The sequence below is a fragment of the Botryllus schlosseri genome, chromosome 13, assembly GCF_051294905.1.
Source record: "Botryllus schlosseri isolate E-star chromosome 13, Bs_hap1, whole genome shotgun sequence".
In the NCBI taxonomy this organism is placed as follows: domain Eukaryota; kingdom Metazoa; phylum Chordata; class Ascidiacea; order Stolidobranchia; family Styelidae; genus Botryllus; species Botryllus schlosseri.
This window is the reverse complement of record NC_137248.1, coordinates 243,952-270,944: the sequence shown is the minus strand read 5'-3', so window position 1 is coordinate 270,944 and position 26,993 is coordinate 243,952. Positions and strand designations below refer to the sequence as shown.

The 26,993-nt window shown below is 40.8% G+C and overlaps 2 protein-coding genes and 2 long non-coding RNA genes across 5 annotated transcripts in view; 3 read left to right on the top strand and 1 right to left on the bottom strand.

Annotated features, from left to right (window-relative positions):
- Nucleotides 1-433: 433 nt before the first annotated feature.
- On the top strand, nt 434-4,364 carry LOC145453860 (uncharacterized). The gene is made up of 3 exons (XR_013919948.1): nt 434-1,229; nt 1,674-1,834; nt 3,929-4,364. It is a non-coding gene; the product is annotated as an uncharacterized LOC145453860 (long non-coding RNA).
- A 2,830-nt stretch (nt 4,365-7,194) lies between these two features.
- On the top strand, nt 7,195-9,602 carry LOC145454712 (trimeric intracellular cation channel type B-like). 2 transcript variants are annotated; one of them, XM_080332705.1, is made up of 7 exons: nt 7,195-7,430; nt 7,592-7,719; nt 8,250-8,391; nt 8,456-8,612; nt 8,671-8,788; nt 8,968-9,159; nt 9,433-9,602. In XM_080332705.1, the coding sequence occupies exons 1-6, from the start codon at nt 7,319-7,321 to the stop codon at nt 9,127-9,129; spliced, it is 819 nt and encodes a 272-aa protein (XP_080188831.1). In that variant the 5' UTR covers nt 7,195-7,318; the 3' UTR covers nt 9,130-9,159; nt 9,433-9,602. The 2 variants fall into 2 exon arrangements, with proteins under 2 accessions (XP_080188831.1, XP_080188830.1); XM_080332704.1 differs by lacking the exon at nt 9,433-9,602 and having other exon boundaries at nt 7,196-7,430; nt 8,968-9,247.
- LOC145454708 (cGMP-dependent protein kinase 1-like) lies at nt 9,323-25,920 on the bottom strand. Its single transcript, XM_080332700.1, has 7 exons — nt 24,202-25,920; nt 23,783-23,890; nt 22,851-23,083; nt 22,708-22,795; nt 22,303-22,460; nt 22,130-22,233; nt 9,323-9,521 (listed from the first exon to the last, which is right to left on the bottom strand). The coding sequence occupies exons 1-7, from the start codon at nt 24,657-24,659 to the stop codon at nt 9,435-9,437; spliced, it is 1,236 nt and encodes a 411-aa protein (XP_080188826.1). The 5' UTR covers nt 24,660-25,920; the 3' UTR covers nt 9,323-9,434.
- LOC145453863 (uncharacterized) overlaps nt 18,040-26,993 on the top strand; it is a 22,138-nt gene continuing 13,184 nt past the window's right edge. Inside the window, exon 1 of the long non-coding RNA XR_013919952.1 lies at nt 18,040-18,477. This is a non-coding gene — a long non-coding RNA (uncharacterized LOC145453863). The remainder of the gene's footprint in view (nt 18,478-26,993) is intronic.

Genomic DNA, 26,993 nt, shown 5'->3' with positions numbered 1-26,993 from the left:
GTAGCAATGGCGGAGGGACGAATTATCACAGTAAGGGTTTAGTTCATAATTGGAAACGTTAACAGCGTGGACTGTGAGATGTCTCTATCATGAGTACCGGAAGAGCAGGGAGCTTGGTATTTGAGTGCTATATTTAATAAACAGCAATAGTCTCGATCATCATGAACTGCTGATGCGATATAATGAATTCGATTATATGATTAGAGTGACACGGCTGTAATATCACCTACAGATGGAATTGATCGACCCGCTGCTAATCAGTAACTCATGCAAGCCGATAATTCTTGTGGTAGGCTACATTTGATACTATATGATAATGTATTGATCATAGAAGTCTGATTTATTGTGCCCTGTTCCATAATGTCTCACAAGCAATAACTTGCCATTTCATGTGCATCCTGTGAAAAGGTTTACAAGGATTTCCTAGGACTGCAGGAGCCAATCAGCAAACCAGATGCCGCATAAAGTAATGTACCGGTATTTTATAACATATCGGTATATACTGAATTTTGAAATGTTATGTAGGCTAATAGAAATGTGGAATGTTCCTTTATGGAATGTGAGATTGCTGAATTTGTGGATGCATGAAGATTGTAGCATCACATTAACATCCATTTTCGTATTTTTGTGTCCACAACAGTATATAACCATCTATAATAGCGTTAATAAAATAATTGAGGCTTTCAGTGAACATGTAAGGATTTTTGGCAATATTGGTTTATATTTAGGGTATTTTAGGAACAACATTATAATAGTTTGTTAGCCCATCTTTAACCTCGCTCTAATCAAAGGATACTCAAACACTAAACCAATTATAAACTCTATAAACTTAACATGTTCATGGCCTGGTGCAGACGGGTTGTTGGCAATGTTACCGCAATGTTGGCACGGCCTCCGTGCATACTTTTATTGCTTGATTATAACTTTCGATATTAGTATATATACACGGAAACATTGCCTACATTGCAGCAGTATCAAAAAAGTAGGCTATGGATGGGCCCTAAGGAAGGCTGATTGCTCATGGTCATCTTGCCGTCGATAAGAAAACACAACCTTATTATCAATGGATTCTTACTATATATGGATGGGACATATCTGTGTTTGTGTATACAAAGTTACTTCATTTCTACCAGGAGACTAGATATTGAACAGGCAATGTTATGTAGTTCTAAACTTCAGAGGAAGGCGCCGCAGTGGTGCATTGTTCATGGATCAAGATGTTAAATTATGTAAGTTGAAGTTACGAACTATATATGATGATTTATGATATTTCATTAATTAGCAATTTATTGCCCTGAAAAAAGTGCCATCGATGATGCGGAAATGTACAATTGACGGTGGTTCGCAATCGGGCTGCTAAAACGTGCTGGGTGGAACTATAATTTTATTATAAACTGCATTGTTATAGTGGCACAGAGCGTGTAATTTCAGTAGGCTGTCTTGAAAATAGTCACATACTTGGCTCGAATCATAAGAATTGATACTCGTTCGAGATTTGAGTAACCATACCAATGTGCTCAGCCCTACTGATTAGTCATTGTAGTGAGTAGAATGTGCGAATGGTCCAGCTTCAACTTCATTGTCTTTTTTTTTTACAGGATATTCTAGATTCCTGGCTTGGCTTCTTGACAAATAGCTTCACTACAAACATTATAATATCTTTGATTATTTAGATCGGCAATGTCTTCAATTGATAGTGTTCAACAACGTCAAGAACACTGTACAAAGTATGTCTTGATGACTGGAACCAAAAACGTTCGGAAGAACTACTGCCACATGGAACAAGCGTTGCTGTAAAATCGGTGCTGCGTCATCCTCAGGAAAAAGTCAAAAGGTATAAAACATTGAATACACTTCATGGAAACCAGAGGCTGTGACAGTAATCATCTTTTGAACTGAAGTAGATGTAATGTTATGGATTTATACACTCCTAGAGGTAACAACTTTAAAGTTGCGTTAGATCTACTCGAAATGGAAGTCGATAATGCACTTCTGGAAAGTATACAAATAATAAGTTTGAAAAAGTAGATTTGGTTGAGGTGTTGCGTAGGCATTCTTAGCGTTTAATCATAGTTGGTTGTCAAAGTACATATTGTTTGCACCGGAGTTTAAATAGTTGCAACGACTTGAATTTCTACTGCTGTACAATTAGCCATTTACCAGGCTTGTAAAATTCACTTCAAAATGAAGTAAAAAGTTCTAAAAGAAGATTTTGTGCTCTATTCTATCCCAGGGGTTCTTGAACAGGGCCCGTAGACCCTTTTGTGGTACGATATGCATCGTGGAATTAGACCTCTATGCTGTGGTTCTCGTGCTATGCGCAATTTTATGTGAATTGACTATCTGATTTTAATATAGGTACCATCAGAAATTGTGTTGAAAATAAATTTTGGGCTGCTAGAAATCTTATGAGTAGCATGAAGTGTGCGATCGCTAAGGCTAAGAAACAATGCTATTACTATGGCTAAAGTTGTTGATATGTTCCAATAATAATCGAAGCCAACATCTAATTCTGAATTAATTTGACTTTGGTAATGACAGTAGCAACAGCCTACTTATCACGACTATATCAAAACCCGGATTAGGCTACACCGCTCAAATGCTCTGATACCAGATCAAATTTCAGTAGATTTTAAAATACAACTGTGACACGTCAAAGGTCCACCAACTGAAATAGTATAACCCAGAGTTTGATGATTTCATGATGCATCCTATTGCATCATCTCTATAACTCATTATTTTAACAAATTATGCCCAGCACAAAAATAATTTTATTGAACTATTCAAAACTGTGATTTTTTTCGTGTCAAACGTGAATAATACAACAGTAAATTACATTCTCGAGATGTTTGTGGAATGCCTGTCTGCAAGCTCCCGTCAAATAAGGCCTACATGGAAATTATACATTGAATATCCCTATCTTGCTGCGTCGTCAAAAATCCGGAAATTGACCTGCGACCACATTTTAATTTGAAGCCTCTGCTCTATATGATGTGACAACATTATGAACAAGGAAAAGTTGAAATATCTATCTCGTATGCGAATTCGAAGAAAATGAATACCGGCTCAACATCATATCGAAGAATGTTTTTTAGATTTAAGATAATTCCTATTTTATTGTACTTTGAGACAATATATTTGTCATTCACACGATCGTGCGTAGCTACGTCCTACATGTGCCGTGTTCTGCGATATGACGAATCTATGTTTTTAGGCCTCGCAGTGGTACATAGAATCGGAATTCTAATTCTTGTTGAATACAATTTATGTGCCCTAAAAGATCATCTGTTTCGACTTATCGTTACTCTATTCAGATTCGTGGCAAGCCCTAGTTGTAGTAGGTGATAAGTTCCAAATAAAGGTGGTCAAAGTATTCATCGTTAGTACCGTACTAAATAGCATAAATAGCGATTTACAAGACATCAAACTACTTCCAAGTGTCGACATGGTCAAAATATGGAGACTTGAGGAATGTCGTAGTTGTATGCTTTTAAACAGAGATAAGGAAAGCAATCATGTTCAGCACTCAATTAGAAATATTTGTAGCGTCAGTAGTCTAGTACAAGGAAGAGTAACGCAATGTATTTCTAGTCGGGTTCAAGCACTCAAGTAGCGATATACACGGCTTATCAAAACTATTTTAGGTAAAGTAGAAGTTCTGGAAAGTACTGAAGTATGTACTTGAGGTGTTTCCACAATATAATTTGATTGACGGGTTTCATACTCTGTATCACAACGTCAGAAGCTCCCGCACTCGAGTAGACATTGTAGTATCGTCATAAATTATCACTCAGCACAAGTAGAAGTAGCGGATCACAATTAATGCATGAGGGAATAGAAATTAAAGCAGCTCTGACGCAAATTTCATGTGCTATGTCAGCAGAGTGGCTCTACAAATGATTTGCTGACATTGTTGTATATGTTTCAGGCAAAACAAAGACCAAGAAGAAAACTGTTGTTGCAACCAAGTTTATTGCGAATACGCACTCGCGCTCTTAACATGATGCGGTGCAAATGATGCATCGTTTTATAATATGCAATGTAAATTTTACTTATGATTGCTCCATGCTTTTCCCTGTTTTAGTTGTATTAGCAGTTGTACTTTTTCAAAGTCATGTGACACGTTTATTTCTAATTTCATGATGCACTACAATTGAAATGTTTGTAATGGTAATATAAAATTGACTTAGAACTTGCTGTTATATACAAAATCCCACTGACACATTTATTCGCAGTGATTTCCTGATCGATTTTTGACGTAAGCCTGAACTTTGTTTACCAGTAATAGTTCATTAGTTAATGTTGTACTTGTATTTCGCAATTGTCGTTTTACAGTAACCCAATATAAACAGTTCGATAGTTTATATGATGTTGAATTCCATGTAATTGCACCAGGTTAGGAGGGGAGTCCTGATATGGTAATCCTGAGGAATAGAACAGGTGGTAAATGACATATCCATAGGGAGTCACGTCGCGTCCACAGTAGGTCTGATGCATCCATAGGGAGTCGCGTCACGTTCACAGCAGATCCAATGAGTCCATATGGAGTCGCTTCACGTCCATAGTAGACCAACTCAGGAAGTGTTTAGGACGCTTCTAGTAGTCGACAAATCCACTCCAGGGAAGTAACTCTGGGCGTCCTGCGTCTTTTCCGCAGGAAGTCAACTGGACATCGGGTGTTTGCTGGGCCACCACCCGATATTGTCACGAGCCGCCACTGAATATATGCTATATATTATATTTATTAGTTGATCAGTTTGCAACTGTTAGGTTTATTAGAGATTTTATAAGTTCAATACAACACAACAATACTGATTTTGTATTAGATGATTACTTATAGGAGGGTGTGATTTTGTCACAGGTATCTGGTCAGGAGCAGGTTAAAGGGTGACATTAGGGAAACATCCTGCTGATAAAATTTAGCTAACGGGCGATATTTAATTTGTAATATCCGTTTCTTCGAACGCAAAAAAAAATTATTTTGACCTTTATAAGTTTTGATGTGTTCGATTTATTGGTGTTACGGGGAAGACTATGTACTGTCATTAACGTAAAACAATAGAGAACGCTAAGCATCTATGGTCAAACGAAGTGCCAAGTTCACCAAGTGCCGAGTTCAATGTGCCGAGTTAAAGGTGCCGAGTTCACAAAGGGCCGAGTTCACTGGCAACCCTTCCGACATAGCAGATAGGAGGTCACGAAATAGCATCATGGAAGGAAGTCAATATAACAACGATTCCGCCCGAAGATGTTTACTTATTATTTTGGGGTCCTACCTTTTCCAACACACCTCACTCAGCTCTACCGGTAAATCTGATTACGTGAGCAGAAAGAGGATAAAAAATTGATAGCAATATATATGCAATTCCCGACAATATTGACCGATTCAAACATGAATTATATAAATTTGTCGCGCCCCGCGCGTTTAGGCGAGTTGATACGGTGACTCACTAAACGGTTCATGAAATAGGGTATAGCTGATATGTAGCGACAAAAAGTCCACTGGCGGAGGGGGGTCTGGGGTGTGGCGTATCACCTTATGAGGCCACAGACCAACATTTGGGGGGGGGGCTGACTAAGTGCTGTCACAATCCTGATTGGAGTCAAGTCGAAAAAAAAAACCTTTTTTTAAGTCAACTCACGAAAATTTAGCTTTAAAAGGTAATTTCGAGGTCGAGCCGAAGAGTTGACCTTTTTTATTAGTAAACTCGCCGGTGATCCCAGTTTGTATGCCCATTTTTCTGTTCCCAATATTTGGGGGGCGATGATCGCTGAGGAGCTTCAAAAGGGGGCGATGAGTCGAAAAAGGTTGGGAACCACTGGTCATTGGTCAAGTCCGTTGAAATCAGAGGCCTATATCTATTCTAGAGGGATGTAATATGACTCTAGTTTTGATTTCTTGGTGACTCGACCTGAACCAATTTGTTTATTGTATATTTATCAATGATGTTGACCACTATGCAAAAGTATATGAAGCCGGACCAAAGACTTGAAGACAGGAATCCGCGGCTTTCACGCTTGGCTCCCTTCATTCAGGGTGGACTTGGTGGTGCAAACTAGACTCTGCCCCCCAAAGGTTGTATTGCATTTCAAGCGTCAAAGCACCTCGATTTGACAAATGAAAATAAATCCTGTCGCCGATCTGTCCTCGGACCTTAGATTAAGGTCCGAGGACCTGCTCGGACCACACCTTACCTTACTTCAGGTGGGTGTCTGATTGCAAAGACAAGTCGAAGTGATTTCCTATCGCAATCTTGTGATGTTTGTAAACGAATGATATATACGTCAGAGTATATTTTCATCCGCGCAAGGCATACCCGCAACGTACAATGCGATGTACTAGGAACACTATGCGATGTAGGATGCCGAACGACCATTTGCGGATTTGCCTAATGCCAGATCTCACAGTATTCGATGTTAATCTTTCTTCGTCGTTATTTCTTGATCCTTTCTTTTTTCATCGGATCTTTTTTGTCGTCGTGGGAACAGAAACACGGGAGACGAGGAGCCCAGAATGACCTCCGACGACGGGACTTGAATCCGGGCCGCTTGCGTAGATAGCGTCGATTCTCACGACCATGCTATCTTCCCCGGATAAAATTATTATTGTCGCTCGTCCACGTACACCGGTACCCGTATTAAACTTGCTGGATCTACTTCGCCTGTACCCAGTGATGAGTCCTGCACATACATCGTCTTGTGGTGTTTTAATCTGGTGAAAATTTCAATAAAATTATCATTTTGTTGTATTGCAGGGGAGATAGTGTAGTGGTTACGATAAGCGCCAAGCACGCAGGCGAACCGTGTTCGATTCCCGCCGGAGGTTTATCTGGGCTCCTCTTCCCCTGCCGTTGCCGTTCTTACGGCGACAAAAAAGTCCAGAAAAAGATCCGACGAAAGAAAGCACTCACAATGAATGGAAAAGAACTAGTAGAAAGGGCCGCGGCTTCAAAGAGATCAACATCGAAAAAGAACTGTGACATCGGGCACTCTAGGCCGAGGTGGATGTTAGAGTAAAGGATCGCTACTGATGCGTGTCGTTCTACATCCTCCTATCTGTTCATGACATCGCATTGTGTCTTATCGCATTGTACATTGTGTGTGACTTGTTCAGATAAAAATATAACCCAACCATGTTATGTTATGTTATGTTGCACAGATAAACATTTTTCTTGCGCAGTTACAATGTAGTAACACCCCGTCGCAGATGAGTGACAACAGCTGTTCGTGTTCGGCTGCTGAATCGACGCAGCGATGTTTGGAAAAGGCGTTTTAAAGTTGGCCTGGGCAGTCAAAAATTGAATCTGGAGCCGGCAAGATGGTTATGTCTTCATTTGCAGATACTCTCGAGGATGTGATCAAGGAATTAGCTCTTTTCATTGAAATCGCTCACTTTTGCGTCGTTATCTACGGGGTTCGAAAGGAATGGGGTAGGTATCGTGTGAAGTTGACGACAGATCTGTGCCTTGTCGAGTTGATGATGTTATTGAATTGACTTGCTGTCTCCTCGAGTCTTGACTAGTAATTCAATGTCTCAAATGAATAGAAAAGAATTATTTAGGCTTATTTCTATACCATTATTGTTATTTAGAATCTGACAAAGCCCGTAAGCAACCAATTGCTACATACCTGACATCTGTTGCCTGCTGTTTTGGAGGTGGAATGTTGACCAGTCTTGCTGTGGGAAAACCTGCTCTCACGCCACTATCAAACAATACAGTTGAGTCGCTTTTTCCTACAATCCCATGGCGATATAAAGTTTGCTCGAGGTCTAATGTTGGTGTTTTGTTCGCTATTTGTCAATATTCCTTAACACTAGTTTCCTTCTCTTTAGCTCATGTGACCTGAATTTTATAAGTATGTCTATAGTATCTTTGGTTCCATTTTCATAACTTCATTCAGTGTCTTCATCCAGTTAGTACATAAACTGATAGAGATAGAGAGTAAAATGGTAATTATTAAGTTTTGTGATATCATTGATTTTCTCAAAATGTGTAAAATGGCTACTTTGATGCCACAACAACAATATTTGAATAATGTGTTCATATCGAATATAGTCATCTCACCAATTGACTGTTGATATAAAATGTTCTTTCCAATTCTCTACTCGTTGCTGACGATTATCCCAGAAGAGTGTCAGCCGAAAATATTCGGGTTTATTTCAATATCAATATATAATTCAATTGTATACTTTAGTTCCTTGTACCTCCAAGAGTCTCTTCAACTCTGTATTTCCAATTTTATTTCAGAGCGTGTCACTGATGACAGTGATATGGTGGCTGATATTCTACTCTCCGCTGGATGCGGTGTTTAGTTTGTTATCTTGGCAACCTGTGTTCATGATTTTGTTAACTATGAAGGAAATGATAAGGACGAGGAAAATTATGAAAGGTTCAATTTTTCTTGTTTGATTTAAATAGGCATTATTGAACTAAATGAAACTTAAACTGTTCAGGAGTGAACTTGGCTCGTGGCGTGTTTCCAAATTCTCTGCTTATTTGTTCGTTTGTCGGCATGCTAGCTGCGTGTGGAGGTGGATTTGTTAAAAATGCTGCTGGCATCATGAGAAAACAATGGGACTCTCAGTCGATAAGGAACATGTACTTTTCACCGTGAGTTGCTTAAAAGTAAAGAGACCGGCATGAAATAATTGAATTTGTTTTTTGTCAGAATCACGAAGCTCAGTTTTCTATTTTCTTTACTCTACAACCTGCAGCTTCTGAACATTTTGGATGTTCGATTCAACACTATCGTATTCTTGCAGTTCTTTGTGATGTCACTCACCTCGGTAAGTACATGCTTTGAAATCACTCAAATCCAAAGAGTAGCCTACATAATTTCCATATTGAAGTGGTTGAATTTGTGGGGTATATCCACATTCGTTTCATCAGTGTTCGAAGCGAAGTGGTTCTGACTTTCAGGTCATTGGCGAACTAGATTTTTGATATCATGTTGCCAATTTCATAGATCGATTCCAAGTTCGGATCCAACCATGACATCTTCCGAGCACCGGAAAGCATCGTGACCAGCCTCGCGTTCGATTACTCGGCATTTGGTGGCAGTTCGGATTCTATTAATGAAGAAGAGAAGCCAAAACTGAAACATAAGAAGGCGACAAAAGCAGACTAGTCGATTCGACCTTTCGTACATGTGGTTGAGGTATATTTTTTGTGTGAATCGCGTCTCACACATTTGATTGGCGGAGATGCAGTTTTAATCTGAAATGATTTTTCTGATTTTTTTTCAATGGGAGTCTTTATTCTTGTAGCGAGGCTATTGAAGCGGACTCAGTATAGCTTTTTGCAAGTTCGTGATGCAGTCATTTCTTCATTTATCGTGCACTGTAATTTTGATTTATTACGACGACACTGTCGCAAATTTTCCATGATGACACAAATTTCATCATTTCGTCTGTTTCCCGTTCCATGGCAGTTTCAACGCAGATCCAGCAGCGGTGACTTCATACCGCCGTTACGTAATCGATCCCACGAGAAAGAACGAAAATTATCATGGCGACGAACCTGCGAGCACAGAAAGAGGAAGTTCATTCATTTCCTCAACCATGAAATACAGAAGGCAATTAACCAAGGATATCATGACAATCCGAAAGATACTTTATTCGTACTAATATTCAAAGGGACGATCGAGGCGGTACGACTGCATTTCAGGGGCGTGGTCATCAAGCGATCATTTTTTCTAATTGCGAAACTGACAGTTCAGAGTTAGTTTATTATTGATATTTTCAATACAATACAATACAGCACAATGAGATGCAATGAAAAATAGAAAGTGTCGAAACGACTTGAAGTAGTCCTTGAAATCCAGAGTTGAGCATGGATTAGGATTTGTGAGATTTCAAATCCGCTCTGGTATTGACAGAGATATTGTTTATCATACAGTAGATTACAGGTACGTTACTGCAAACTTTCTCCTCTTAATGAGATGAAGTGGCATTTCGTGATAGTCAAGTCTTGATGATTCTAATGCAGTGGTTCCCAACCTGTGGTACGTGTACCACTAGTGGTACGCGATGGTTTTACTGGACTCGAACATGTCCTGGAAGAGTCATATTAAGTCCCTAGAAACTAAATTATCACCGAAGTGCGGCCTGTTCTACAGCCTTAGGCGCTTCATGCCAGCATGGGTTCTTCTGATACTCTTTAAATCCTTAATCCAATCGAAGTTACACTATGGCATCCTCTGTTGGGGGCTGCCAGTAAAACTGCACTCAAGCCACTGCAAAAACTACAACATAAAGTACTCCGAATCATAGCTAGGGCCCCAAAGGGGCCTGGCTGCCCATCCAACAAGTCGCTGCTGAAGAGATTCGGCGTCCTAAACATAGAAGATAAGCGGAAACTAGAAATCGCCAAGTTTATGTATCAGTTCCACTGCGGTCGTTGCCCCGAATATTTCAATGACTTCTTTACCTCGGAATCAAAAGCGCACAAGTACAACACACGCGCGTCCACGTCGTCCAAATATCATATGATCGACCGAAAAGATCATCGCTCCATCAAATATGCCGGACCAGATGTGTGGAACAGTATCCCGCCGGCCATCCGACAGTCGACGAGCATGTCCACATTCAAGTCGAAATACAAGCAATTACTACTAAATAAATACAGTCCATCCTCAAGATTACCGGACCACGACTGACCTATCGATCTCGCTTCCCATGACATGCCGTCCTATTTATTGTCGCTTTCTTTTTCTATGCTATCTTCTTTACTTTCATTCAGTGTGCATGCCTCCTCTTTACATCGCCTAGGCCAAGGTGGGTGTCAGATTCCATAGACTGCTCCTTGTCGCTTCGACACCTTCCTGTCTTTTCATTGTATCGCATTTTTTGTGGTGTATTGAACTGATAAAATTGCTAATAAACCAATGATGATGGTCTTCCAGGTGGTACGCGAGTAGATTCTGTTTTTTTTCGACCGAAGGGAGTTATTAGTTCAGGTGGGGTTGAACACAAAGATTGTTCTCCGATAACCTCCAGGCTTAGCACTGCCTCCTCGTACTCGACTCTAGCTTCTCACGCTATTCCCCAGCTCCCAATTTTCCCTTCTACGTGGGAGTGCGAGCAAGGATTTTCATCACTAAGTTTGAATGCAGATAAGACCGAGATGCTCGTTTTAAATAATGCCAGTCATAATTTCACTGTGAACATCAATCATAAACAAATCTCAATATGTGACTCAGCAAAATATCTCGGCGTCACCATTGATTCCAAATTGTCTTGGAAGCAGCATATTGACTGCACAATATCAAAACTAGCTCGGTGTGTGGGAATAATGACCCGTCTCCAATCTTTGGTTTCCAGATCAGTGCTACGAACCATCTACTTCTCTCTTTTCCACTCTCATCTGCAATATGGAATCGTAGTATGGGGAAATGCATGCACAACATTTTTGTGCAGAATTCAAACCCTGCAAAACCGTGCGATACGGCTGATCTCATCTGTACCTTTACGTACCAATTTATCGCCTTACTACCGTAAGCATCGAATTTTGCGAGTTGATGAACTATATCGCTTCGAAGTATCAAAAGTTGTTCACAAATATTTTTCCAATAGTCTGCCTCCTGTGTTTGAAGACTTTTTCATACCTGCTGCAATGATAACGCTGTGATCACTCGTCCATGATATTTCACTATGTCTCGAATAAGAAACTACTTCTCGTTGTGATTACTCGAGAGTCCAGACTTCTATATAAGTGTAGGTAACACGTGTTAGAGATTACTTTTGATTATGAGACTCTATACGCTACTACTGCATCAACGTCGAATAAACCATTGTATTGAGCATATATCTGGTACGAAGAACTTCACCCAAGGCAACAGCTTCTCGAGATAAGTATTGTATAGCCGAGCACCAAGACGATTGGTTAGCTGTACTTTTATACAGATCATCAGAGACAATAAGCTCTAATTGCTGCATGGGCCCTGAGAAAGTCGTTCGGGTATACATCTACAATACTGAGACTGACGTTTTTGCTATCGACGACAAGGACATTCTTCACGGACGAACACGGTACACGTTTTAATTGTCGATTTCTGTTAAAAACTTCACGACAGCAGACCCTATTGACTGTGTATGTGTTGGTGATTTTTAGAGTGTTATTGTTATATTGTCCTTGCATATTCAATATTTTCATAGACAAGTGTTTGCTAAAGTGTCTAAATGGATAGTAATGATAAGCAACCAGTTATTGCTGATAAGGAGACCGAGCCTAACTCTGTAATCGGTCACGCTAAAGATGTTAAGCACGAAGCTGCTTCTCACAGTATTGCCGATGACAGTAAGCACGCTTTCCCTACCAGCGAGGTTAAAAACGAGCATTTAGATGAAGACGAGGCTCGCATCGAGCGGGTCAGGAAAACGAATCAAAATAACGCCGACATATTGTCCGGCGAAATGAATACGGCTTTGGCGGGCGCAGTTGGGGGCACGTCCGGGGGTCGGTATACCTTGCCAGTATTTGGCCATAATTCGGAACAGGGTGAGCATGACGGAGAATTTTCAATTCTGCCGACTAGTCTAACACCCTTGAATAATCACTTGAATGTAACCACCCGGCGTATGCCGAGGCGAACGGCGCAGGTTGGCGGACAGACAGCTACTTTAGCACAGCAAACGCTACAAATAGCTCGCCTTCCCGTTCAGAATTATGTCGAGGCTTCGGCAATCGCTGCGCCTTCGGCGGCCGCCGCGCCGTCAGTTGATACCTCGCCTTCTATGAGGAATTATTTGGATAATTTACAAAGGCAGATGGCCTTAGTAGAGAACAAACTGAAGCGGATTACTTTCGATACGCGCTGCCCGAATCAATTTTTATGCTAGCGGAAATCTCTTTTGAGGCTAACAGAATCACTTCAAACCACGCGCGTACGTCGTTTGTACTGCTTAACCTTGATCAGGATATAATTAGGCGTACTTTCAGTGGGGGCGTCGATACGAGGGCTGAGGATAGTTACGAGAACACAAAAAAAGCTTTGCTTCAGAGATTCCTCCCACCATCAAAGGCCCTAGCGAATAATTTCCGGAGTATTTTGACCATTGCTAACGCTGGGAATCTGTCACCGGCGGAAGCATATGACAATACCGTTGAATATCACACCGGCTTTCCGGAATGCGAAGCTACCACGTGTTCAAAGAGATCAATGTTTGTAGAACTTTTGGATTCCCGCCTAAGACCTTCCATGTTCGCGCAAGGTCCAGATACTAGCATACAGGAACTGTTGACCATTGCCCAGCGTGCCGACGCTGGTTTTTCTGAGCGAAATAAGTATGTGAACGCAGTACAGTCAAACCTGTCACCCCACGCTAGAGAGTTTGACACGACTCCGCATCTGAACGTAATACATTCGAATACCACCCATGAGGCACGCGTGCTTGATAGATTGCAGAGCAATACCAACCAAGACCACACTGCGGCGCTTTTGCAAATGCTTGAGAAGCTGTTGAAGCTACACGATGACTTGAGAAATGACATCGGCCTTAGCAAAAAGACACAATCGCGCAGTTCTTTCAGCCTCTGCTGGCATCACCATAAACATGGCAAGAAGGCTATTAAATGCGGGAACCCCAGTACGTGCCAATGGGAAACGAAACAAATATCTGATTCCAGTAATCACTAATCTATGATTTTTCAAACAAAGATATTACGCTAAGATATGGACGAATGTAATCAGATCTTGGGTAGCTTTTGCTTGAATTCGTTAATATAGGGAGTATCATGTGTACAAATATAATGAACTTATCCCACAGTTGTTGAATTCGTTAAGCCCAATGTTATGGGATTACCATACGCAAATAATGGATTTGTCCCACATGTGCTTGAGAAGAATCACCGAGAATTATGCAATTTATACGGCCACACTCACATGTATTGGGGGATTAGATGCGGGAAATCGGCGACTGTGATTTCGTTACGCGCGTGAGTGTGAACCGGAGTGACTATATGTATTTGGATGTAATATCTGGTATACTTATGGTTAATGGATTTTAAGATGTTCCAATTCGCTGTAAGGTTGGGGCATAAAGTTTTTGCTCTAAACAATCTGCGGGCAGTTTGAACGAGACAGGGATGAATGCGTCTTCTTTTAGCGAATCTCCTGGTTTACACGATAAAACTTTTGAACAGTACCGCAACCTCGTGTCTGATTTTAAGTACATTTGAATGTTATGTCGAAAAGCATTTTTATGCGATACGACGCGTATCATGAGTGACCTACTTAGCTATAATGGCCTCCGCTATTTAGGTGTAATCGGTGAATTCGTAGTCAACATTGTGAACGCCGCAATGCAACGTACTCAGCGCAAGACCTATTAGAAAATTTGGTATAAATATGACATATCTTGTTCGGTCAGATGATAACTGAACTGCGTAAATTGGTTCTGGATTCATAGATAACGGTCCCGTTAATATTACGAAATATTCTAGTTACGGAAATCATTTTTTTTTTCAATGCGTTGACGGATACCTTATCACAAAATGCATATGTGGTTTTCAGCTTATTCTATATTAAAACAGTGTTTTAGGGCACACGCCATATCGCCACGTGTTCCGCTGATTTCAAACCCAACGGATTCTTGAGTTACGTAGGCTAACGCTTTTAGCGAAGACGTATAATTTCACAATACAGCTGTTCTGGTTCTGCATAATCGCCAGACACCATTACGGAATGACGCATCCTTCATTCAAAGAATCCACTATTGAGTAATGGTATTCTGATGGCATTTCAAAAAGTGATTTCATATGGACTTCAGCTTTAAAATCATCGCAGATACATAACAGTAGTCTGTATGATAACATCCTACATTGATCAATGTGAGTTTGACTGATAATTCCATTACTGACTGACATATCTAATAAATCTTTGAATTGTTTTCAATTACACCATGCCTCGTGAGCAGAGCATCTATTCCGTAACTCCTTGCGTGTCGGTTGAAATCTGATGAGTTGTTTGGAATTCGCTTTACAAAACTCAGCAGTACCTATCAATCGCACATCCGCTGTCAAGATTACGCAAAATATGACCCTGGCGGCACGAGAATTTATTACTTGAATCGCAATTTAGCAGACCTGTTTTGACTTACACTAAGGAGTTCGCTAGTTAGCAGACTTCCTGTACATTTTGCATTTACTTCTGCCACGTGCAGAAATTTTTTTTGCTCGTCTGCTTACATTTTTTCTGCAGTCACCAGAGATTGACCCCTTGCTTGCAACGCTGTAAGGGAATAGCGTGCCTTATATTTCTTTAATCGTTTCTGATATTGTTGACACCTTGCTAAATTCGGTGCCTTCTCAGACTGGTTACTTATCGATAGGCTTTGTGTTTATTTCATGCTGTATTGCTATCTTGCGCTAGTTGTAATCGTGCTAGTATATTCCCTTTCTTCGTCATGCTGTCGTGAGTTTTTTACAGAATTGGCGATTATACGTGTCCGTCGTCCACGCTTCCGCGTTCCGGCGTACCAAGCTTCTACTCATGTGTGCGAATTAATCGAAACGATTTCGACCCACTCAACAACAACGACCTGGCAATATACTTCGGTACGATTCTGACACCACGTGCCGTCGCAAATCAACAGTCGACAGCAACAGTTCGCCGCTATTCCGCCGACGAAACGACACCGATATACCGCGACCGACGATAACCACTTCTGTGGCCATTGGCCGACCCGACAGCGCCAACACGCGTACGTAGCCACGTCGAATCTTCGACCCCGCACAGCGTCCAAGTGAGCTGAAGTCAATCAGACAAACGATGAATCGCAGCCGAAAATTACGCAGTTCTTACAAACCGAGACGACGCCAGACCCCACAGGAAACCTGAACGTGCACGCCAGTGCAGGTACACATGAGTTGATTAACAGTTGTACGCCGGAAACACATGTACATTATCGATCGAGATTTTCTACGAATTTCACTGACCAGGAACACACTTGTGCATATGGGCCACGGGCCGAAACTGAAGTTTACGCGGAATTGAGTAGCCTATGTTGGTTACTCTAAGTCACAATATCGACCGAGATATTGCAATGATTGAACTGGCCACTATTGTACATATACCAGTCACACACGGAAGTTAATTTTGCCTTCACGTGAACAGCGGCGGTACCACACATGATGATTTGGGCTGTCACGTGGATGAATTTGTATTTGATTAGGCTTACTTTTTGCTTAGGATTAAATTGCTTTGTGTTATTCCATTTCGGGTAACTTGTATATTAGAAATGCAGTATAAAACCTTACTCTTGCAATTATCATACTATAACTGAAACTGTATAGGCCCAATTCATTGTAGTTGTTTGATAACATTTCAGTAATTACTTTAAGGGTCGTTGGAAATTTGAAGTCTTACTCGTAGTTGTGACTAACCGATCTCTTTTTTTTTAATGGGGACGGGGTGACCTTTCTGTACCAAAATTTGTATTCGACATAGTAAATCGATTTTGTCATTCATGGTCGTATAATCTAATTGGCTTTTCCCTTAATTATTCCTAATTAATTCCCTTTTCAAGTAGAGATAATGCAGTGATAACGCTGTGATCACTCGCCCATGATATTTCACTATGTCTCGAATAAGAAACTACTTCTCGTTGCGATTACTCGAGAGTCCAGACTTCTATATAAGTGTAGGTAACACGTGTTAGAGATTACTTTTGATTATGAGACTCTATACGCTACTACTGCATCAACGTCGAATAAACCATTGTATTGAGCATATATCTGGTACGAAGAACTTCACCCAAGGCAACAGCTTCTCGAGATAAGTATTGTATAGCCGAGCACCAAGACGATTGGTTAGCTGTACTTTTATACAGATCATCAGAGACAATAAGCTCTAATTGCTGCACTGCTAAACATATCCATTCCCATTACACGAGATCCTCGTCTAAAGGAAACATCTACTTACCCCCACCCAATAGCAACCTAACTAAGAGATCTATCGACTACTCGGGACCTATCATCTGGAATGCATTACCACCACATATCCGTGAATTGCCTTATAATAGATTCAAAAAAGCCCTACTTGATCACCTCTTGTCGTTACACTAACACTGTTGCCCTACCTCGCCCAAACATTGCTTCATTGATCATTTGCCACCACTGTTTAATCTTTTTTTCTATTTTCCTTTAACTAAACATTTCTTTACAGCCAGACTGTTCAGAGTCAAGTGTACCTGTTTGATGCTGGTGTGATCAGACTAGATGACCTTCACGGTTTTATCGATCATTCCTATCTAATACCGAATACTGTGCACGCATATTTTCTGTACCACCATCACTGCCGTTTGTTATGTATTTTGGTTCGATGAAAATAAAGACTCTCTCTCTCTCTCATCCCTGATGACTATCAAGTCGAAGAAACGAAACCGACTTGTTGCGCCCATGCGACTTTCGATGCGCTGTGAGTAAACGTATGCCTCGCATCGACCAGCTAGTCAGTGGTTCTCAAACTGGGGTGCGCCCCTCCCCCCTTGATGGACGCGAAAGAATCTGAAGGGGGCGCGAAGCTGCAGCAAACTGATTTTTTTTTCGCGCACGGCGCGATTTTTCTCCGTTTCATTGTTTTTGCTTTGTGTATAGTCCTAATTGCATATTTTAGAATTCTCTTATCAACTGTCATAACCTTCCATGCCATCAAATTATTCGCTGGGATTGATAGCATTCTGGTTGCATTTTGTGATATGACGATTAGGGGGGCGCGAAACTTTTCACTATCATAACAGGGGGCGTGTTTAAAAAAGTTTGAGAAACGCTGAGCTAGTGGAAAATAAACAACTGCAGCCATCGTAATAAATAAATTGACGTTTGTTGTTTGCTGGTATTTAAATATGCTGTTGTTCTTGTTACTGGGGGTGAAAAAACGATTACACGCATCCCATCAACCCAGGCTGATAATGCCTAGTTTAATAGCATTTGCTATCACGCCTCGCATAGGTCAAACACGGGATTATGACGCCATAAATGACGGAAATTTTTTGACTGCACTGCATAAAACCTCGAAATGGTACATGGGTGAAAAAAGGTTGAGAAACACTGTTCTAATGTTTATAAAGGTCAGTGATGAAAACAGACCGATTTTGTGAAAATCTGTAGCGTTATAATTATGCATATAACGCCCTGGTAATCACATTGTTGTGACATTTACATGCTTGGCTGGTTTTAATGTTTCTGGCGGGTTGAAGTATAGATAACTAAGTGAGTCTTTCGCGGGGGACACTCTGGCTGGTTGGCTGTTTGTATGTCTTTGGATTGGAGATGTAGTATAGAATGGTTGTATGATTACATTGATTAGGTGAATATGCATATAAACACGCCGAGACTTGTGTTGCTGTTCGAGGCAGTTACGAAAAGACGAGATCTTGAACCAAGAAATACAACGACGTTATACTGTTATGCCGTATCACGGACGCTACAAGGTGAAGCAAACTGGGATGTTTGAAGAAATTATGGAAATGATCAGGTACCGTAATGTTCTTGCCAGTCATGATATGAGAGGATTTTTTTAAATAATTGCCACACTGTCATTAGATAGTGGTGATGAGATCATTGAGATGGAAGAGTACTATAGATTGCCGACCGGTACATCATTTCAAAATTTTACATCTACATGGTTCAGGAAGTTTCGTGACAGTGTAGGTCAGGGGCTCTTATCCTGGTGTCAAAACTGTCCACGGACCACTTGCTGTTCGCGGACTAGCTGTGAGGGGTCCAATGTTGAAACCCCGTTGTCCATTATGACATCTGTCCTTGTTTGTGACTTCTGTCCTTATTTTGTTGCCGTCAGGTAGCTGTGTAGGCTACAATTAGATCAGATGACAGTATGGGGCCATGACGGAAGTGATGGTTTAGTCAGGCTTCCTAATTTGTATGGTAATGGGTTCAGTTCAGTTCACGCATTCACCCAACAGCGTGACGGGTTCGCGCTCGCAAAAAAGCTCAGTCAAACAGGATTATTAATATTTTCATCGTTTCAAAACATCACAAGACTGCGATAGAATGAAAAGATAGGAAGGTGTCGAAACGACTTGGAGTAACCTTTAACATCAGACACCCACCTTAGCCTAGGCGAATTAAAAAGAAGAGGCATAAAGAGGGATAACTTTTTCATACCTGCTAAACATGTCCATTCCCATTACACGAGATCCTCGTCTAAAGTAAACATCTACTTACCCCCACCCAATAGCAACCTAACTCCCCCACCCAATAGCAACCTAACTAAGAGATCTATCGACTACTCGGGACCTATCATCTGGAATGCATTACCACCACATATCCGTGAATTGCCTTATAATAGATTCAAAAAAGCCCTACTTGATCACCTCTTGTCGTTACACTAACACTGTTGCCCTATACCTCGCTCAGACATTGCTTCATTGATCATTTGCTACCATTGTTTAATTTTTTTTCTATTTTCCTTTCTTAACTAAATATTTTTTTTACAGCCAGACTGTTCAGAGTCAAGTGTATGTGTTTGATGCTGGTGTGATCAGACTAGATGACCTTCATGGTCTTATCGATCATTCCTATCTAATACCGAATACTGTGCACGCATATTTCCTGTACCACCATCACTGCCGTTTGTTATGTATTTTGGATCGATGAAAATAAAGACTCTCTCTCTCACACCGAATGAAAAGTAATGCAGAGAATATAAGACGCAAGCGACAAAATGAGGTGGCATGTGGCAGAGGGCGAGGTCGATGTTAGGTCGTGGTCCGGTAATCCTGAAGACTGGCTAGTATTCATTTAGAAGAAATTGCTTGTATTTCGACTTGAATGTCGACATGTTCGACGACTGTCGGATAGCCGGCGAGATGATGTTCCACAATTGCTCAAGAAACACGTACTGGTCTAGATCTAGGTGATTTTATTGAAACCAAAAGATTCTGTTTTTTTTTTCTTCAAAATGTAGTGTTAGATGAAGCAAGCTAGGTTATTAGAAAATATCGTGAAAATAATATGGTCATGTTTGTTGCCATATTTCTTTGACTCGAAATTCCGGACACTATTTAGCGCCCACTAGTGGATTTCAAAATGAGGTATGAGCACATTGTCTGTGAATATGACGTCACAGTAGCAAAGCTTTGGTTATAGACCAGACATAGTCACGATCCGGTTTGGAGTATGTATGTGGCCATGTGTGGTGTAACCAGGACCGAAATCATATTTTTTCAGTCCCTCCCGCCTAAATAAACAATGATTTTGGGTCCACCATAGGGTAATCGATGCAACTTCTGGGGGCTTCTATATGCATCTGGTTTCTATATATGCATCTGGTCGTTAAACTTTTTGAATGAGTTCTGTCAATAATATTGGTTCTTCGATATATTACTATGTATAGTTTGTTCCGATCTCCGCGCCGCCCACATGATCAGAGTTAGCGGTAGAGCTGGTGGAGGATGATCACTTCCAAAATAGAGGGAGCGTAATTGTTAGGGATGGTGTGAACGTGAGGTTCACGTTCACGTTCGCGTTCTGTGTGTGAACCTCCGAAATTTAGAGGTTCACGTTCACAAACGAACCGTGGGAGGTTCTGGACTGTGAACCTTTTTCATATATTATAATATGCACGGAATTGTAACATCTTGGTTGAAATTCGTTGCATTTCAACTTTGGACACTCTCTGCATGGCGCTGGAAGCATAAAAAATCAACACTAAACGAGCATACACCTTGCCAATCTTAAAAAAATTACTTGCTTTGTTACAAAAGTTATTTACACGAAATATTCAGATTTCCGTTTGTGAATATTTAGCGACTCTCTGCTGTGAGCTTGACATGTAATGACACAACATCAAAAACGAAATACACTACATGTAGGTAGTCAGCGAATGATGCATATTCAACCGATCAATGAAATTCATAGTAAGTAAGGTAAGGAAATCTGGTTGTCTGAGGTAAAAAATACAGCAGGCGTACGGGGTGAATCTTGACTTCATATGTTTATTGTATCATAAAAACCAAATCCGTGCGATTGGAGTGTTGGCTACTGCTGCATAATTTGTTAATGGGATAATATCGGTAGCAAGTATAGAAACACGTTTTACACTCTGCTCAATATAAACGTAGCAATACTCAGAAGCCGAATACACTGTCTGGTCTGGCCTAGACCGTGAAGGCGTAAGCTTATATTCCCTTGTAAGTCGAACTTGTTGGCAGAGCGACGGAAGATATTGGTTTTATGGGATTATTATATCATTTGATTGCTCCAGTTGATACATTTGGCGAAGTTTAAACGGTCAATACGTACTTCAGCATTATGGCATTATGTGGCCCAAGTCGTCGCTAGGTATCGTGTACATTAATATAGGCTATCACTACACAGAAATGTAGGGTTGGAATTAGCAATATGACGTCACGTGACGTCATGAGGTTCACGTTCGCGTTCACACAGAACCTTTCAAAAAGGTTCGCGTTCACACGAACCTGAACCTTTCAGAGGTTCACACCATCCCTAGTAATTGTACATCGTTAAGTCATGTTCATGTCACACCGATAAGATTATTTATTAGCCAAATGCTGGTGCGCACCACGGAGCTTTATAAATACCCCACATCCGATGGTTTCCAACCTTTTATGGTCGCAACTCCATCTCCAATTTGAAAATGTTTTGTCACCCAGATCAAAATTTGACGAGCTGATTAGCAAAAGAAGTCATCACCTTTGCCCAGAATTAATCACTGGTTAGTTTAGAATCTGATTACGTTCAAGATCTTCCGAACCCCCTCGTTTAGAACCACTATCTTTGAATAAAGTATCAAACGATCTTAACCGTCTCTAGGAATATACCGTTATCTTATAATTGCGATTACAAATAGGCTTATTTCAGTAAAAAAGGTTATTTTTACATATATTTTATTGCAGTTTTTGCGAGGGTAGTAGTCCCCTATGAAAATCAATATACGTCATAGTAAATCGCGCGCAGCACGAAGAAAAATTTCATGTGGCATAAATCTTCCCAAAAATAATGTTATTATATTAATTTACGAACAAAATATGAGCTTTCGTCAAGGCCTCAAAATTCCGGACATTTAGGCATATTTTAGAAATTCCTCACGGACGCAGTTTGAACAGTGAAATTCCGGACATATGGCAACCCTACTTTAGCCTCACCTCTTCGCATCCCAAAGCGCCCAGTCTCCGGTTCGGCGAATTTGCACAAAAGGATCGAATCGCGTGTGCAGTCACGGGACCCAAGTGAGGTGGAAACGTCACGTCTGAGAATGGGAATAGTATCATAGTCTCACAGTCACGCCACAGTATTTTTAACTCAATAAGAAACGCACCGTCTATTCCGCGTAATGTCGCTCGTTTCGTTTCTCGATGAGATTGCCTTCGGAACGGCGAGCGGCAGGTTGCGCACTCGAACATGACGACCCCCGTCGAAAAGAAATCACAAAATCTCTCGTTTGCTCCTCCATTCAACATTTCTGGGGCACAATATCTGAAAGACGTGAATGAATGAAACCACGATCTTTTTCTAAAAGTTCATAGGACTCGAGTGCTCTAATGGGAATAAAGTATTCATTCGAGTCGAACAGTGAGAGTTGATTATGGATCTTTAAAATGATACGCTGCTTTTGTCACTAAAAGTTAATTTATCAATGAGAATTATTGTTTCGATTAATGGTATCACAGCATCAAAGATACAGTCCAAAATAGGTACCCGATTTTACCTACGAATAACTCACCCGGGCGTGCCACAAAACGTGTGCGTTTCGACACATTCATTGAGGGAGAGACGTTTGCAGAATCCGAGATCCCCGAGCTTTGCGATTCCTGAGATTCGGTTAGGTTAGTGAGGTTACACTTAAGCTGACTCAATTTGACTCACCGTTCGAGTCCACAAGAATGTTCTCGGTCTTAACGTCACGATGGATCACGCCTAACGTCTCGTGCAAATGCTCGAGGGCCTCGATGACGCAAGCGATAACGTAACGCGTGACATTGTCTGGCAGAATCCCGTTTCGTTCGAGGACGGAAAACAAATCTCCCCCGAGACAAGCTTCGGTGAGAAGGAGCAAGTGGCTCGAAGTTTCAAAAGTTTGGAAAAGTCGAGGAATGAATCTGAAATATCAGTTGAGTTTATTGTTGATCAATGATCATTGTATCCCATCAAAAACATCACGAAATTGCGATACATTGAAAAGATAGGAACGATTTGGAGTAGTCTTTGAATCAGTCAACCACCTTGGCCTAGGTCAGGGGTAAAACATGTAAGCTTATCCAGTGCAGCGTTTAGTAAAGTCTTACACCACAATGCTTGTACATTGTACATTGCTATATATAAGTTTAGTCGCCTCATCTACATGAACTGTTACGAATTTCTGTTTCTCCACTGCCACGACGATGAGAGTTATTTCGTAGTTTACTGTAGCTGTCGGATTTTTAGTTCTATCAGAACCATGCAATATTATTTGCTTGTTATGAAGGCTACTCAACGATTTTTCAAGCATGTGCATGATAAAGAACAGATTTGGTGCCTGATTCCCATTACGCACAATTTACTCGTGTGCCTTTCCAAACCACAAAAAATAGATTGACTCGCGGTGTAGCGCTAAGCTCATCCATTGCGGTGAAATGAACAGGATATACATGATTGTGTTCTGTCTTTCAATGGGGTATGCTTTGTGGAACACTATTGTTAGGGATACGCCATCATCGCAGATACTTCGAAAAGGCACACTATTGAAAATGAGCACCCCTGCCCCAACCCATGTAAATACGCACAATGGAATGTAAAGTAAAAGAAGGAAATGGAAATACCTTGAACGAGCTCTGAGCAAAGTCTCTTGCTCCGACCTCAAGTATTCCTCTTGGTTTCTGGCAGCTCGTTTGCTCAATCTTTTCAACGCGTACTTGCGTCCTGGGAATCTGTTACAGAAGAATATATTTTATCAAAAGGGCGATTCAGACAACGGACGCTTTGAGGTGGTCGGGAAAGAAGTAGGCCTACTTCTATTTTTCCCAGTACTAATTTGGTCCTGCCTACTAGAGATGCCTCGGCAAATGCACTGAAGTTTGCTATTGAGGATGTTTCTGTGGTGGTGAAATGCAGAAACAAGCTGAGCCCGAATGTTGCAAAATAACAAAGTAAACAGTTCTGATTTAGGTTATGTTTTGATTCTAGACCTAGAATACTTCATTTCTTCTAGAAAGTTGCTGCTTCTCAAGTCGATTCTCACCGTTTTATTTCAACGAGATCAACTTTCGCGAATCCGCCTCCTCCCAAATCCCCGATATATCGGATTTCGGACAACGCGACTTCATCAAGGCTAAATGATGATTGCCTCTTTGTTGATTGTCTTTTGTTCTCGTAAACGTCGTCCGCGTCACTGTAGTCCTCTGTGACCTCATCACAACGAAACCATTTGCGCTCATTGCTAGACGACCGGCGAGATTTCGAGCGTTTTGCGTAACTTTGCGATTTTTGATCTTGTTTTTGAACTTGATCTTTGCTTTCTGTCAGTCTCAGTCGTTCGAAGTCCGAACCGAATCCGGAGTCTATCGAACCCGGAGATGGAGTTCGGTAAATCGCTCTTGCTCGTTGAGAGGCGCTCGTGTCGCGGACATATTTTGTCAGCATTGAGATAAAAATCTGGAAATTGACCATCACCATCATGTGACATCGCGTGATTGACATTTTCTTCAATTCAAAACATCACAAAATTGAGATGAAATGAAATGGTAGGAAGGGGTCGAAATAGCTTTCAGGACTAGTCTTTCGTTAACACCAGCCTTGGCCAGCCAGATGATTCTAATTTTCGAATTATAGCGAAATGTCGGTAATCTGATTTGTGAAATCTTTCTATGCTCTAATCTCAATTCTAATTTCTGGTTTTCATGTAAATGCTACAGGACAGGCCAGGCTTGCTGTACAGACATTTGCTATGCTCATGCTTATGAGAATACGAACCATGATTTGATATGAACGGAACTAAATTCAATGTCCAAGATTTCGTGAATTCAGTAATTCTAGTCTAATTAAGAAAAAGTAGCTGTAATTCTAGTTTTTATCTAATTTGGAAGTAACTGTGACTGCAATTCTAATTCTAATCTAATTTGGACAAGCTGACAACTTTCTAGTTGTCCAAGTCTGCTTGGTCTAGCACAGGGGTTTTCAACATATGAAGGAGAGAGAGGGAGTCATTATTTTATCATGCAACCAAAATACGTAACAAACAGATGACAATGATGGGGGTACAGAAAATATGCATGCACAGTATTCGGTATCAGGTAGGAATGATCGATGCGACATTGAAAATGTCAACTAGTCTAACCCGCATCAAACAGATACACTTGTCTCTATACAGTCTGGCTGTAAGAATGATAGTTAAAGAGGAAAAAAACTAAATGATGGCAGCAATGCCTCGGCGGTGTAGGGCAACAGAGGTAATTAAGTAGGTCTTTTTTAATTTATTATATTTTAATTGACGGATATATTGTGGTAATGGGTTCTATTTTCTTAGCAAACAGCTTCCCAAATAGGCCTAGAGTAGGTTGCTAAGTTTTTCTTTAAATCGGAAATTAGGTCACGACTATGAAAGTTTGGGAACCACTGACCTAGCTAGCTCGTGTAAATAAGAGGCGCACTGAATACAAACTGATTGAGGATAACACATAAATAGGACAAGCGATGAACATGAGGTTGTATGTGTCGGCAGCTCGTAAAGCGCTGGCTATGCTATGGACGGTAACACGCCCTTCATGTCATCAACTTCATCTAGTTTCTGAACTACGGAACAAATACTTGGACCAACGGTCGCTGTCAGGTGTCAGCTATAACTATCAACCGAACCTTCTACCTGCCTCACACAGAAATGCCTTCGTCTTTGTTTTCGAAAATCGACTTTCACTGACAGACTCAGCGGAATCGTTGAGAATTTCCCAGCCTGAGTTTTCAACAGTTTGATGTAGGCGAACTACGTCATGAATATTTAATTTCTCTTCAGAAACAATAGCCTTAGGCGTCGCGTGATGTAGTGTTGATTGATATCGATTCTTGAGCCTGTGGGCGCCTCGCATTCCTTGGTGGCGAGTACTTTTGTTTTACTTCTTGTTACATAACATTTCCCGCTTGATGCCAGAGGTAATCACGCTCCGAATTTCGCGGATTTTGAACTTTACAATATGTAGCCGTCTTCCTGTAGAGCAGTGGTCCTTGACCCTTCTTCCTGTAGAGCCCTTTTTCAAAAATTGCCTGGGTCTGCCCCCCATGTTTTAAGGACGTTAGTATAAACAAGGGTTAAGACTTAGAAGTCCGGTCGGTCTTTTCGGCCTGGGACTTTACTGTTGATCACTCTATTAATTAACGCTATAATAATTGTATGTGCTATGTTCAGGATCCGAAAAAGGATTTTTAACAACCATCGGGTGCGGGCTCATGTTCCATCTGTATTGTTTTTTCATTACGTTATCTGAATAGTAAATCATTTGATATAGCGGTAGAGATCTTTGCTCACATTGAATTTAGTACTGCACCTAGTTATTTACTTTAACATGATTGTATTCCAAGTAAAGCAACCCATATTATATAACGCTCATGTGAGATTGCGGGTCACAACACCAGACAGTATCATCCTTTATGATACCATGAAGAAATATTCTGAAGATTTAATTTTGCAGCTCTCAAATCAGTGTTGGGATGTCTCCAGTCACCTTTTTCGTATGACTTGACTTGACTCGAGTCACTTTGCAAAAATGACTTGACTTGACTCGGTGCATTAGAAATGTGGATTGACTCGTGACTCGGAGCAAACTTCACGAATCAATTTCAAGTAATCAAGTAATCGGTGTCGATAAAAATCAATGTATCTTGCATATTCGTGAAACTCTGTTGTAACCCGTGAGAGCGACCACTCATGCCTTCATTGTTCTCGCACAAATAAATTGACCACAAACGAAGTGATCGGAGCTTACAGCTTACGTTGTCGTATATTAGTAGTAAAGTAATTTCAAAGCAAAATGTCCAATTTTG